General features: G+C 40.7%; 1 protein-coding gene across 2 annotated transcripts in view; it reads right to left on the bottom strand.

Annotated features, from left to right (window-relative positions):
* The window catches only part of LOC121297236 (E3 ubiquitin-protein ligase znrf3-like), a 67,015-nt gene extending 51,024 nt beyond the window's left edge, over positions 1-15,991 (bottom strand). Inside the window, exon 1 of one of the 2 annotated variants that reach the window (XM_041223405.1) lies at positions 15,552-15,991. In XM_041223405.1, the coding sequence (XP_041079339.1) occupies positions 15,552-15,782 (231 nt within the window). In that variant the 5' untranslated portion in view covers positions 15,783-15,991. The remainder of the gene's footprint in view (positions 1-15,551) is intronic. The other variant, XM_041223404.1, reaches the window with a different exon arrangement.
* Positions 15,992-16,520: the final 529 nt, after the last annotated feature.

Here is a 16,520-nt window from a genome sequence, read left to right as displayed (position 1 = left end):
AAAACATTTTGGTAAGCAACCTAAAAGCTTTCATTAACCTGCAGCTCAGAATCTAGAGATGCTTTCATAATTACCAGGTGCTTAACATTTTAACAAGCTGGCTTAGAAAACCTTGCAAGAATGTCGAATATTAGCAGCACCACTTCATTTTCAGTTGTGGATAGAGAAAAAAAAAAGGCCAGTGCGCATTTTAATCTACAGGATAGGTCTCTATATTAAACAGCATTGTGTGTTAGGAAGAAGAAAGACAACCTAAAATTCAGAGTAAGAAAACATGTTGCATGCAGACACAATGAATTCTAGAAAGAGTTTTGAAGAAGCTCAACAGCCCCTAGAATATGCAGAAGAAAAGGTTTAAATATTTAAAGCATGTGAGGTATAGCAGAAAATATGTCCTGCTGCCACACATACACTCCACCCAAGGCTAACTTTTTATTGCCTTGCTGCACTAAAGAAACTTTCTTTACAAAAAGCACTCGACTGGCAGGGATCCCAACAAATCCATGTAGAGGAATCCCCACAAACCACCCCCACAGCTCCCTGCTATTTCTAAATACATTTCAAGGCAGTCCCAGTCAACTCTACTCCCACCACCCCCCCCTCATCAAACCGGACCTTCAGTTCAGACTGCCCAGGACAAAGAGGAGAGTGTATACCAAGCTATCCAAAGCATCCCTCCAATCAGATATGTGCAGGACATATCACTCTGGCTTTTGTACTCATTCCCTGTCTCTCAGTCTGTGCTTATCTCACATCTTTACTTCACTGCACCCCTTGCCTATTCCCTTCACTTTTTTTATAAATAAGTGGGGGTGGGGGGGCAGCCTTTGTTTTTCTCCCACACCAAGCCAATCCCGAGTCCGTTGCCTCCAATCATGCAGAACGCAGGCAGCGCACTGGGCTGCAGTTGGCGTCCCTCTTTGCTTTACAATATTGGGCGAGGACAGGACCCTTTGATGTGCCAAAGACTGTATGCTCTGTTACAAATACCATGCCCGTGATAGCATCAGTCTCAGGGCTCAGGGCATGTGTGCAGGGCTCTGATAAAGGAAGTGCAGATAAGAGGAAATACAAACTGATGGAGGACAACAGCTTGACAGACAGCAATTCTTAATGCTGCTGCTCCGGGGGAGACAAGGGGTTTGCTCCCTCCAAGGGATCAAGCTTAAAAGGTTTGAGCGGAGAAGCTAAACGATGCTAACCAGCAGACTGGAAGAGAAAAGCATATAAAAAAAATGTGTCAGCATTTATATGATAGACTGAGCTATATGCCGCAGGTGCTTATCACTACAATAAAAGCTCTTCATGACTGATAACTGCATGTTTTCAAGATTTACACGCCATTTTGTATAAGCTTGTAACTATGCAGCCTTATCTATACATACGCATTGCAACCAATTGATGCAATGTTATACACCCATAATTATCATGATGCAGTGATATATACCCGTAATTATAATGATGCAGTGATATATACCCATAATTATCATAATGCAGTGATATATACCCATAATTATCATGATGCAGTGATATATACCCATAACTATCATGATGCAGAGTTATATAACTATAACTATCAACTTAGTCCATCCCTAAAGATATGAACACTTATTGTATGCTTATCTGCTGGACATATTTTTAAAGCATAAATGTTTAAAACAAACAGCAAAAAAAAAAAAAACAAGGAAAAAGACAGTATAGTTTGTCATTAAATGCAGTTCTATAGGAAATAGCGACATCTCTTTGGAGAAGAAAACAAAAGATTGCCGTATTGTGTCATCGTGTAACTATTTGGTAAACATAAAAAGGGTTAACCAAAAAGCCAGCCTTCTGCAATTCTCTAAAGGAAATTAGCTGGTAAACCATGTGAACGCAATCATACTCCTCCAGCTACAATTAACACAGAGCTGCAGCTCTACAAAACATTGCTATCAACAGCCTTCCTCTTCATAACTACAGGGAAAAGCCTTTACTGGCGTGACCACTTTACTGTTTTTGATATCATTTCTATACCGATTGTATTACATACATTATACACTGAAACATTCAGCGATACCATTTATTTTTAAATGGAGGGCTCAAGTGGCACAAAACCATTGCAAATAAAATCAAATAAAATAATAAAACAAAAAGCTCACCCTGAAGAAGCCCTTCACAATGATGACAATGACTCTTCTAAAGTATACACTGTCACATTATATTCACACTCACAGACCGGTATATACATTGTAACAATGACTCTTCTAAAGTATACACTGTCACATTATATTCACACTCACAGACCGGTATATACATTGTAACAATGACTCTTCTAAAGTATACACTGTCACATTATATTCACACTCACAGACCGGTATATACATTGTAACAATGACTCTTCTAAAGTATACACTGTCACATTATATTCACACTCACAGACCGGTATATACATTGTAACAATGACTCTTCTAAAGTATACACTGTCACATTATATTCACACTCACAGACTGGTATATACATTGTAACAATGACTCTTCTAAAGTATACACTGTCACATTATATTCACACTCACAGACCGGTATATACATTGTAACAATGACTCTTCTAAAGTATACACTGTCACATTATATTCACACTCACAGACCGGTATATACATTGTAACAATGACTCTTCTAAAGTATACACTGTCACATTATATTCACACTCACAGACTGGTATATACATTGTAACAATGACTCTTCTAAAGTATACACTGTCACATTATATTCACACTCACAGACCGGTATATACATTGTAACAATGACTCTTCTAAAGTATACACTGTCACATTATATTCACACTCACAGACCGGTATATACATTGTAACAATGACTCTTCTAAAGTATACACTGTCACATTATATTCACACTCACAGACCGGTATATACATTGTAACAATGACTCTTCTAAAGTATACACTGTCACATTATATTCACACTCACAGACCGGTATATACATTGTAACAATGACTCTTCTAAAGTATACACTGTCACATTATATTCACACTCACAGACCGGTATATACATTGTAACAATGACTCTTCTAAAGTATACACTGTCACATTATATTCACACTCACAGACCGGTATATACATTGTAACAATGACTCTTCTAAAGTATACACTGTCACATTATATTCACACTCACAGACCGGTATATACATTGTAACAATGACTCTTCTAAAGTATACACTGTCACATTATATTCACACTCACAGACCGGTATATACATTGTAACAATGACTCTTCTAAAGTATACACTGTCACATTATATTCACACTCACAGACCGGTATATACATTGTAACAATGACTCTTCTAAAGTATACACTGTCACATTATATTCACACTCACAGACCGGTATATACATTGTAACAATGACTCTTCTAAAGTATACACTGTCACATTATATTCACACTCACAGACCGGTATATACATTGTAACAATGACTCTTCTAAAGTATACACTGTCACATTATATTCACACTCACAGACCGGTATATACATTGTAACAATGACTCTTCTAAAGTATACACTGTCACATTATATTCACACTCACAGACCGGTATATATATTCCTGTATTGCAGTGGTAAAGCGATGAAGGGCTGGGTGAGTGGAGGTGCTTCCCTGAGAAAGTTACTATGTGAAGAGGCACAGCATGCCCACAAAGCGTCTCCCTGTGGTGCTGAGCACCCCACTTTAAGCTTTCCGGGGGCACACTGTTATTGCACAGAGATCAGACTGCCCTGTTTTTTGGGTCCTGATGAGTGAATTCATGACTGGATCCACAGCTAACACTGAAGCAGGCTCTCTGTTACCTGATCAGAAGACGTGTCCCTTCTGGGTAAAGAAGAATTTGGACACAGAACATGCCTCAAGCAGCACCGCCTGCAGCTCAGCACTGCAGAGCATCAACTCAAACTGACCTCCAATCAGCTGTGGATTGGCCCTTATTCAAAATTTGGTAGACCGCAGCTTTCTTCAAAGCAAAACCTTACCTAAAGCCAATTTTACATCGTCCAAGAGGGACTTTCCCACCCTCCCTCTTTCTGCTGCGCTTTGGCACCAACACATATTGTAAAGACTTGCTGTAGCTACTGAAGATGTCATCGGTTAACAGATGCACAGGATCCACTACTTGAGCAGAGGCTGAGATGACTTGAAGACCAGTCCCCAACACAGACCCAGCATTTAAAATACAAACATCAGAATGCAAACAGATTTACTATGAGGTGAGAGGAGACCTGAAAGAAAGAAGCACACCCATCTGAGGCACTTGTATAACAAGACCTCCAAAAATAAAATCTTTTCCAATGAAACATGAACACAAAGACAGTATGTACAGCAGTGCCATGTCTACTTCTAAATTACAGAAAGACAGACACTAAATCAGTAAAAGCACTATTTCCTACATTAAAACGCCACTGATCCTCACTGATGTACTTTATAACTTGAGCAGGAACATGAACAGCCAACTCATTTCCACCAGCTTACAAAGATGTCCAGTTTTTAACAAACACGGTCACATTATTAGGTTACAGCGACATACAGGATGACAATTTCATTCAAGTCGGATCAGGCCACCGGATCACCCAATTTCACACCTTCCTTTGTAATCCGAAGCTCATTCTCAGGGATAACAGAACTCTGCAGGGATTTGACTTGTCTGATTGTTCCTTCGAATCAAATATAATAATACTACCAGCCACTGAGCTGAGCAGAAGTCTCCCTCCGTGCTTATTGCATCTGTTACTTCTCCATGCTGACTGTTAGAAGCAAGATCTATCAAGGATTACTCGTGGTGTGTTGCACACACTGGGCGGATTCATCCCTCCCAGCTTTGTGCAGGGTTCCAGAAAACAAGCAAGCAAGAATTTTAAAAGGATACATCAGGACCTTTTTATTTACTGTGTTACATGTTCCCATGTGTTGCTACAACTCTTTACGTAAGGTGTGTGTGTTGCTTTATTTAGATTTTTTTACATTTTGACCATTTTTTTAAACTTTTAAAATTGCATTCCCTGCTTCAAGATGGCTTCACATGTACCCGCATGGACCTCACAGAGTTACATTTCCCATCCTCCTCCTGCTCACTGGTAAATCCATCTCAGTTGCATGTGAGCAAGAGGATGATGTAACACATGGGAACATGTAACACAATAAAATAAAAAGGTCCTTATGTTCCCTTTAACTCCTGGATCAGAGGATCCCTCCAAAGCATTGTTCTTAAATATATATTCAAAACTATGTGAGCTACATATGTGAGCTATGTGTGCTGGAGGGCACAACTTTAAATACAGTCCATGCTGATTACAGTATAATACTGCCTCTTTCCACAAACACTGCCAGACTTTACAATTCTGCGGATTGCCTTTTCGTTTTGCACTATAGTGCACAGCTCTTCCAAATGGCCTCAATAACAGTTCTGTCAAGGAAGAAAGGCGGGTGGCACGTGCATTTACATCAGCAATGGCTCAGATCTCACCTCTGGGATGAGAAGAAGGCATCCAGGTAAGAAAATGTCACAACTATCTTCATGTCACATTTATAGTCATAGCACACAGAGGCAAGCCAGATTCCTCATTCTCTAGAGATTAATCCAGATTCCTCAACCTCTAAAGAATAATCCAGATTCCTCATTGTCTAAAGAATAATCCAGATTCCTTATTCTGTTCCCGACTCATTGTGCCTTACTTGACCTGGCATACACAACAGTAATTCATATGGACTCCTCTGAATTCTCACAGCTAAACTTCTGGCACTGAACGTAAAGGTCAGAATATCAAATGCTTGAAAAAGCATCAATGTCAAGACTTCAATATCAGCACCAAACACTATGCAGTGCTTCTGTAAAATGTTAGACACATTGATTCAATCTGTCATCATACAGGAAGGCGCTCGATTTGATCACAAACATTTACTGGCATTAGCAGATCACTCTCACAGTGTGGATTGCTTCATTGTTGCCATTGTGTGTGTGCCCCCCCCATGAAGACTTATTCAAATCTCACACTATTGCTTCACAAGCACGCAAATATTCTCAATTTATACCCTTTCGTTTGACTCAATTGAACCATGCTTTAAAGTCAACAGTTTGCAAAGAGGAGCATGAAATAATAATCAAATACCTTGAGTGTTTACGTTTAAAGCGTTGCTTTTGGGAATTTTCACCAGAGGAAACATTAAGCAAAGTAGCTATTGGTAAGGAGGAACAGAAAACAAGTATTTATTTGGCGTGAGCTTCTAGCACAGAGCTTTACATCCTTGTTGCACTCAAATACAGACAAGCTGCCACTCGGGCGTCATTCACAGAGACTGAAACTAATGCAGAGGCAGCCTGGAGCCTGCGAGAGTACAAAGAGGCGTTTGAGAAACAATATAAATCCTTATACGAAGCTTAGCCTTGCCGAAGCAGGCTTTCGGGGATCCTATGCTCTAGAGTAGGTCGGCAGTTCAGGCATTTATAGAAATGGTACATTTCATTTAGTTCTTGTATTGCTAAGTGTGTATACACACCGATACACATTGGATACATAAAAGCGCCAGTACAGAGCAGTGCTTATCTGAGTCCTGTATCTGCAGTGCATTCAGCAGAGCTACAGTGCAAACAAGAAGCCTGTATAAACTTTATACAGGAGGCAGTCAACTTTCTTCACCTGTGTATACTTTGGTGATACCCACTGTTATTACCCTATTTGTAAAAGCAGACACAAATGCAGCCCCCACCACCCCATCCCCCCACACAAAAAGAGGCACAATTATAAAGAGGCAATACTGCGAAAGAGAAAAAGAAGCAATAGTGTAAAAAGGCTTTCTCCACTTACTCAATGCACACCAGCAGCCTTTGTCTAAGCTGTGTGTTACTTGAAGGATATGATTATATCATCAGCAGTTTGGAGCATTCTGCATCAATCATGCAGTGCTCAAATGTTACTTTGAAGAGCCTCGCTGGCTGTGCTTTTCCTTTGATCTCTGCATTGTGGAGCCTCAGGGCCAGGTGATAATATCTAGTGATTGTGCACATTGGGGAGGCGCCCTGCAGTAGGATTCCTGCACCCATTCATGCCTGGCCCATCCCTGCCAGCGCGTTTAAAACTGGAATAATGCTGTGGCTCGGGATTAAAGGAGAAGGAGACGCTTGATATGAGTTTTTATGCAGGCTATTATTCTATACACATGAAGCTTTAGACAGGGGAGAGGGCTAAATATAATCAAATGTGTGATTGACTCAAACAAAAACAAAAATCCAGTTCAAATCCTCATCCGCTTGGCTGCAGCTTCAGCACTGTGGGGCACAGAGAACACACGTGAAGAACTCCCAGGCATTAACTTGAAACATCGCAACATTAACAAGTGTCAGCAATGTGTTCTACTCACTGGCTGCATATGTCCAGAGGCAGAAAAAAAAAAGAATTTACTGAAGTTTGGTTAGAGTCCTAACCCACTTACTGGCATGTTGCATTGTAAGAAATCATTGGCATTACTGTTTCCTAAACTGACGATACAGCACTAATAACACATACCTTTTTACTGAATGTATTACTATTATTGTAACACCACCCAAAGCAATGATCCTCTCAGTATTAAATACTGCAGGTCCTGAGCTCCTGAACTTGTAAATCTGGATACTGTTGCAAAGATCACAACAATTTCTTGTCTCATGGAAAAGTACATCAGTCGCATCTGAATTAATCAGCAAGGTGTGCATTGCCGAAGCATATAATTATTACGCTCCCTTGACTGAGAAATTGCACTGAAAATTAAACAGATGAGAAATACCAGTCTCAATATAATGTTTTGTGTTAAGCACAGAGCTTACACTGCGCTCAGAAACACTGACTGGCACCTCTTGATTAATGCAAGCCACCTATTGAGAGATTGGTTCATTGGGAATACAGAGGAGGAGACTATAGTGCCTGAAGGAAAAGGATCTCATTTCCCTAACTGATGACTGATGCATACGAATGTGTTGGAAGCTGCTATTCATTTCTATATCATCACGAGAGAATTAAGCGCAAAGTAGAAGGATACTGCAATTTATCATCCTGCAGCTTGAGAATTACCTGCAGCCTCCTTTAGGAAGCATTAGGAAGCAGCTCTCAAAAAGACTTAGAAATGGACTGGTAATAAAAAAACCTCAGTCAGCTGGCCCCTGTGCTTTTCAGACGAGCTTGAAATAATATCTGAGCTTTTCTGATGGTTGTGTATGTATACTGCACATAAAATGCACACATGTGAACTTACAGAGCTTCCTAACTGGATAGTCAGATAACCCAGCAGGCTCCAGTCCAGCTTGTGTTATCCAGAGCCCCCTCCCTGGTTGAGCCTCACCTAGTTTCACCCTCACTCTGCTCATCACAGCAACAACAAGCAGGTGCCGTTATTCAGCACATTCCAGACTGACACCAATGCATGCCTTCCCCTGCCCCTACGACTGGAAAGCAGAGTTATGCCAGAACTTTCTGCAATTAACCACGATGAAGGAATTAATCAATGCAGAACATATTAGAGACTCTGTGGGCTGTGTGGAACTGTTCTGCAAGCAGCACAGTCCCCTCCCATCAACGCTGCTCATAAACCACTTCAATAATAACAATAACATAAGAAGACCATTTTCCATTCGGCCCAGCTAAGCTCATCCAGTTCTTAGAAGCTGATTGATCTCAGAAGACAGAACACTTGATACTTCAATGTATATTGTCGATACATATGTTGTTTTCGTAATATGTTATTTTCTACTGATTTTTACTGTACTTTGTAACTGCTCTTATCTGTGCTGTGATATTGTAACAACTGCAAGTCACCCTGGATAAGGGTGTCTGCTAAGAAATAAATAAGAAGCAAGAATTTCAGGTAGCTTCCGGTTAACCGCTACAGTATTCCTCTCTTCAAGTCATTAAAACCTTGACATCAATGCACTTCGATTAAACAACAACATACAACGGCTGTTTCTTTGATTTCCCGAAGCAGAGGAGCCACTCCGCATAGCCATAACAACCAGAAAGGACCAGCTCTGCAATGCTATTTGTTTAGTCCAGAATCCGCAGCTCTCCGTGTTTTGGCTCCAGCCACAGTGCTGCTGAACACTTCAAAAGAGGAGTATTTCTGTAAAGCATGGCGATGGGTGTAAAGAAGAGGCGTAAACTGGCCAGCTGCCTTTAAAGCAGACTTAACCCCTTCCACAGAGCACAACTGGAGAAAACATGCACTGGGAGTCATTGAAGGAAACTCTTCATTGAAGGAAAATTTTTCATTTACCGTGCATTCATTCCATTATATATATATATATATATATATATATATATATATATATATATATATATATATATATATATATATATATATATATATATATATATATATATATATACACATACACATACATACATACATATATATATATATATATACACACACACACACACACACACACACACACACACACACACACACTTGCAGCATGTGTTCTGCTTTACAATAAGAACACAAGCCCAAGTGAACACTATGGATAAAATCAATGTTACAGCATCACTAAATATCACTACACACTGACATGGCCAGAGCACTGCATCACTTCTATACTGGGAGGACAGACTGCAGCTAGTTAAACTTGATTTAAAACACGTTCGCGTTTGTTTTACAGGAGTGGACACGGCTTGATAATGGCTCAGCCATTCTTGAGCATTTTCAACCGGAAGGAAATGTGATCCATCAAGGTGTAACGAAGGTCTCCTAAAATCAACTGACCCCACATGACTCCTCCTTGAGAAACACTGTGGCTGTGACCTACAGGAAGTGTTTCCAGCCCACAGGATGAGCACATACTATTGGAATCTGGTTTGACAATAAATCAATGCAAGTCCAAGGAGAAAGGGAGCTCATCTGGGTTCACATGTGCATGAGGAGAGCCCCTTCACTTCAGACACAGATAGATATATATAAGAATATATAAAAGGAAAGGAGGGAGCTGCAATAGCTGCCAATAAAACATCGACGCTTGTCCTGTTAAATGAAAAACGCTGTCACACATTCTGAAAGCAGCCTCTAGTGCTTCCAACACCAACATGCGGCTCTTCCAGGAACAAGCGAAAAGAGAAGCCATCGATCGCACTCCTTTTTAATAAGAGCTATTAGTCAGATGAGACAGAAAACAGAGTGGCTGAGCTCTTCTGTTAAAATGGGTCATGTTTGCAGCCAAATTTACAGGTAAATGCTTGGAAAGAGGCATAAGCTACAGTAAAAACTAGTTTTTTAGGAACTAGTGGTTACTTCAACGGTAAACAAGAAAAGGAAAAACATTCAGGTTTTCAGTCAGTGTCTTGGTCTTTCTCAATTGTAAGAAAAATCTTGTCTTATAACAGAATGCTTTCCCCAGTTTTCTGAACTTCTCAAACAGACCGACTCAAGCTGTCACTTTCCCACTTTGACAGCTTTCCTGTTAAAACGAGCAGCTGGCAGGTGATTAACATGCCATTGTTCCCACTTTTCCTAATCGCTAATGATTGTAGCAACACCTAGAAAGTACTGATTCTCACACTTTCACTCACAGGTGTTCATCATAGCAGCACAAGCCCTGTTTCTAACAAGCTTGACTCAAGGCACACTGGGTCTTCTCGTTCTTGAGAAGCCAGGTAATAATATAACTTTCCATTCTGCTGGCTCCACCGCCTGTGAAAATTATTGCAAACAACTTTAAAAGCTGTTCTGTGTTTCATTATGCTATGGTGGAAAATCCCATCATAATCACAATCATTCAAATGTAAATGAATGGATCCCTCATATCAAATGGATTAGCAGCATCCCCAGTTTGCTAGGTAGGGTATGGGGACAGCAACGCAGGGATTAGCGTACCAATTTACAATTCACATGTTCACATGGCGCTGCTAATCAATTTCTTGTAATCTGCAGAGTCATTTGCATTTCAAAAGGGGAGCATCAGTTACATCATTGGTTTAGCAATCACCAAATACAATTCACTGAAGAAAAAATTTGTTAGAAGCAAGTGCTGCTGGAATAAGGGTAGTTTGAGCAGCAGACACTGCAATAGTTTATAATGCCCTAAAGACTCCAAACAGCTGTTTGAGAACACTAACTAGCTCAGCACTTTGCTGGTGTTTAATATAATGTTTTATTACTAGGGGGACCAAGCATCAGCTTTTGAATAAAATGATACCTAAAGCAACCAGGAAAGTCCCAAAAGCTCACAGCTGCTCCGGTGTTCTCTGAAGTCCACCGATGAAACAGGACTTTCAAGAAGGAAACTTTGTTTTGAAATGTGTGAATGAGTAGAGAAGTCGTCACTGATCCCCTCACCCACATGAACTACTACAGAAAAGAAAAGAAACTGCACAGATGCACCAAGGAGTTTTCAGAGGACAGACCTGCTGTGCCACATGGCATCTCTGTACTGGGGAGTTGGGTCAGGATAGCATTTCACACAACTCACCACACCTGAAGTGTTTTTGACTTTGAGTACAAGTGCTGGGAGGAATGAGATGTGTATCTGAAGCAAACAGCAGTGAAGTACATCAGTGATGTTAAAAGAAAATAGATATCCCCAGTCATTTAAGAAGCACAGTTAGAATCAATTAGAGGATTTGCCAAAAAAAAAAAAAAAAAAGTGAAGACTTGTGTACTTGCCAAAATAAGTCATTGCGCTTTCATGTAATGTAAAGGGAGTTGAAAATGAAGTTAATTTATTTATTTTGGCTCCGCTTCCCTCTTCAGTTTTCACACGTGTGCAAACGGGGAAAAAGGGGGGGGGGGGGGTCAAATTAAAGTTCATTCTTCCCTTTTCCAGGGAACCAAGCTAGACTCTGTACCAGATTCTATGAAAGCAGTCTGGATGCAGGTAAAAGAATACAAATAAAGCTACTAATTGATTTCAAATTAGCAGGATTTCAGGCCAAATCTGCTTTCAGATTATTTTAGGAACCAGTCCTCCCAGGAACGAAGCTGTTCTCCTCGTTCAAACTGCAATCCGAAATACCGTAAAGATTTTTTCAGTACACAAGATACGAATACTGTTCGGCAGCCAAGGACTGTAATGTCAAGCAGCAGAAATAGAAAACCTAATAGCTTGCGAGTTCACAAAATGAAACGAAAATCATGTAACAAGAAACAAACAAATGCTTTTTTATTCTTCAAAACGTAAAACACATTTTATTTGAAGATGTCTTCAGGAGTACTGGCTAGAGGATACAAAAGCAGCAAACCAGGCTGTGTGTCGATTATTCTTTGTTCAACAGAGACGTCTGTATCACCTGCAGTACCCCAGTCCGCTTGATGGTAAAATGACTCTGATCATAACAACATATACAGAAGTTGCTTTGCATTGTCTCAGTGGACTTTTGTCCAGATCAGCAGTAAATACCAAACTTTGATATTTTCACAGATGCTTGACTTTCTTTCCCCCTCTTCTACTATGGTAATGTATTGAGAACTTTCAGGCTCATTTCACCTGGCCCTGGCAGTGAAGAGTTCCAGCACTATGAAAGGAACATGCCAGGCTGTGTACACGCTCCAAGAAGCACTCTTGCTAGGCTTGTTTCACCTGGCCCTGGCAGTGAAGAGTTCCAGCACTATGAAAGCAACATGCCAGGCTGTGTACACACTCCGAGAAGCACTCTTGCTAGGCTCGTTTCACCTGGCCCTGGCAGTGAAGAGTTCCAGCACTATGAAAGGAACATGCCAGGCTGTGTACACACTCCGAGAAGCACTCTTGCTAGGCTCGTTTCACCTGGCCCTGGCAGTGAAGAGTTCCAGCACTAAGAAAGGAACATGCCAGGCTGTGTACACACTCCGAGAAGCACTCTTGCTAGGCTTGTTTCACCTGGCCCTGGCAGTGAAGAGTTCCAGCACTAAGAAAGAACATGCCAGGCTGTGTACACACTCCGAGAAGCACTCTTGCTAGGCTCGTTTCACCTGGCCCTGGCAGTGAAGAGTTCCAGCACTATGAAAGGAACATGCCAGGCTGTGTACACACTCCGAGAAGCACTCTTGCTAGGCTCGTTTCACCTGGCCCTGGCAGTGAAGAGTTCCAGCACTATGAAAGGAACATGCCAGGCTGGGTACACACTCCGAGAAGGAAAGGACTATACCAGGTTTTCCATGTGCTTCAAGCCTGCAAGTGTTTTCCAGAACTTCTGCGTGTTTTTACCCAAACCCATATACAGAAGCTATATGCATGGTTTACCACAAGAGTTATCTATGAATACATTATAAACAATGATTCCTGGGCATCGAACCACATGCTTCCTTCAACTTACCAGAACCCTTTTATAAGAAAGAGAAGTATGAGGGCCAGAGAAAGCCCACAAGGAATAATATGGTTCCATAAGGAAGACCCTGGACCTTCTTTTCTAACACATAACTGCTCAATCAAAAAAATAAGAGAATTTATAACAGGGACTTTTAAGTAGTTAACATTTTACTGGCACAATGATAGCCGAGTGTTAAAACTGAGAAAGCTATTACAATAACAACCAAGTTCCTATTTTCCAGCTTTGTGTTATTGTTGTTCATGTGGTAAATTCATTGTTGTGAACTTGATAAGAAACAGTGTTCTTGCACCATATTTTAAATGTCAATTATGACATTTTGTGCGTTTTTTTTTGTTTTTGTTTTTTTGTAGAGTAATAAATAAAACCCCAACACATAAATATAGTGTTAACAATGTGACAAAGGCTATTTTAAAACTACATCTAAGATGGATTTTATTTTTTGTCTGTCTCCTAAATTACAGTGCAACTTTAGGTCATTTTCACAAGAATGGATTGACATGACATGCAGAAAAAGCACAGAAAACGAAATGTTATGAGCACCCCTCAGAATTATTATTTTTTCTTTAAAAGAAAATTCCCTGTGTGGCTGATTAAGGAAGCCGACAAACAAAAAGGCAGAATTAAAAAACAGTGTCCCGTGTAGGGCGGTCAGAACAGAGCGTTAGAAAGCGGCTGTGTGAGCCGAGAAGGACTGATATCTCTGAATGCTAACTTCAAACACTAACTCCTGATCAGAGACAAACCGAACGGATTATTTCAACAGATCACATATAAACCGGCTTTCTAGTGTTAAAATAACAAGCTGACCTTGAAAATCCTCAACCCCTAACTAAGCTCCCCCAGTTCATGCAGTACACGTTTGCTAGTTAACAATTCAACTTTTATCTTGGAGGCAAATGCTTTTGTGATCGAATTCTCCTCTCGTCGCTCCTTTTAATGATGCCAGACGCACAGATCCCCCCTCTCTCCCTCCTCCCTCCATTACATGCCCTCTTTCCCCAGATTCAACCGCAATATTGTAGCGTTTCCTATGTTATCACAACGTGCATTTATCAGGGGCGGGGGTGAGGGTGCTATAAACTAAAGTACATGTCACACCCGGCACAAAAGCAACGCAAAGCGACGGAGTTAAAAGAAAAGAAAAAAAAAAAAAAACTCTTTCGCTTTGATGTTTGAATTAGGGTTACTTTGTAACTCGTCTAGACAAACCGGATTTAGTCAAACCCTTTGAAGGCACAACAAGAAGGCCGCTTTAAATGCACTAAGATGATTATTAAACTGCAGGGGGGGGGGGGGGGGGGGGGGTCAATCTTTATCTGATGGAAATTTTCAGAACACAAATAAAGTACATACTCTGATTATAGGCGATATACAGTTGTAAAATAATTGTCACTTAAAACAAACTTCATGTGAAACTTTATATGAGAATATGATGCAGTGCAGATATACAGTAATCGTTGGTTTTACACCTGGTTGAGGACGTGTCTGTCAGTGTCAGCCTGTCAGTCAAAGTATTGAAGACGTTTCTAAACAAGCATGGCACATGACAGCTAACACGGATTTTTAAATATTAACACACATCTTGTCTGGGTGTCTTAACTGTGAAACACATTTTGCTGTACATAAGCAATGCCCTCGATGTGTTTTGATAAAACCAAAAGAAAAGCGACCTCTAAAACGAAAAATAAAAGCTACATTGTGAAATTCAGCGATCTTTTTTAACTTTGCGCACCACAAAATACAACTCTACCTGCGGTATGTAATTGATTTCTAATTAAACTAGACAACCTTCTGGCTGCGATCAACTTCAAATGAAATTAAAACCAACTTATTATGGACAATAACAATACAAGTTTCGAAGTTAAATGAAGACTCCCGCTCCTGACTCTTTCATTCACACATTTGGCCTCCCTGGACCTGACCCAAGACATCAGAGGTTTCATAGCAAACTTCAACAAAACAAACTAAGATGCGGCCAACTCTACTTGCAATACAAGCAAACAGAAAGTTTCAACGAGCGTGTTTTACTGTGAATTTAAGTGCACTCAACTGCTCACTACTACTTCTATATAGGAGCCATCTTGTGATCACATAAACCATCCTCTCTTCACAACTTCTTAAACTCCGACCCAGCAAAGTTCTTGCAGGGCACGATCAAAGCAAGCAGACCAGGTACAGCAAGCAGACCAGGTACAGCAAGAAGACTCAGTTACACAAACTTTTTCCCCCCCCCCCCCCCCCTCCTCCTCTCTTACCTGCACGATCTCGCCTTCTGCGCTGATAATGGCTCCAGCCTTTGCGAATCGTCCTTGCAAACCAGTGGTGTAAGTCGTATAATCTCCATTAGGACTGGACTCGAACAGCACCACTTCCACAAAAGCAGTATCCTTGGCCAAGGCAGTCCCCAAAAAAGTAGACACGAGGAATACCACCAACACCACCGAATCCGTTACGCAATCTACCCCACTCCTTGGTAAAATCATCATCTTGCCGGCTGGATCCGCGCCGATTGGAACATAATTTCCAGTTGTTGTTTTTTGGTTTTTTTTGGTTTTTTTTTTTTTTTTTTTTTTTTTTTGGGGGGGGGGGGGGGGGGGGTAAAGCTCTTTTGATTTTATAAAGAAAATCTCCCACGAAAAAACAAATAAAGTTGATTGGCGGATCTTGCTAGTCTGTTGGTTGTGCCTTGAGAGAGCTCATCACTGTTGACTGAACATGTTTATTTCACCATTGCAGCCTAGTCAATTACAAAGCTCTGGGCTCTGCTCGGCTCTGCTCGGCTCAGCGCTCCTCTCCCTCTCTCCCTCCCTCCGTCCCTCTCTCCCTCTCTTTCCAGCGCTACAAAGCGGACCTCCTTTGATCTCCAAACACGTGATTTTTTTTTTTTTTCCATCAGGGTTATCCCCACCCACTAATCTTCCTGACCCTTCACTCGCCACTCCCAGATCACAGATGCCATTCCGTTGTTAAGGAGGGTTGTACAGTTTCAGTTCATCTGCGGGTAGAAAGATATCAGATCTGTGTCGCATGATATTTTAATACACGTATTTTACATCTTGAATGTCTGTTTCCAGCGAGAATGGATTATTTCTTTAACGTTGTTGAGCTTCTTAACTAGCGATACATTTCATGTTTTGGGTTTGTATTCTGATAAATAATTATACCAAACCATAATAGCGGTGCGCTATTAAAATCATATGCAGCTATTTGAAACGAATGTTTTT

This window comes from Polyodon spathula, chromosome 22, assembly GCF_017654505.1.
Source record: "Polyodon spathula isolate WHYD16114869_AA chromosome 22, ASM1765450v1, whole genome shotgun sequence".
Lineage (NCBI taxonomy): Eukaryota > Metazoa > Chordata > Actinopteri > Acipenseriformes > Polyodontidae > Polyodon > Polyodon spathula.
This window is presented reverse-complemented; position numbering and strand designations above follow the sequence as displayed.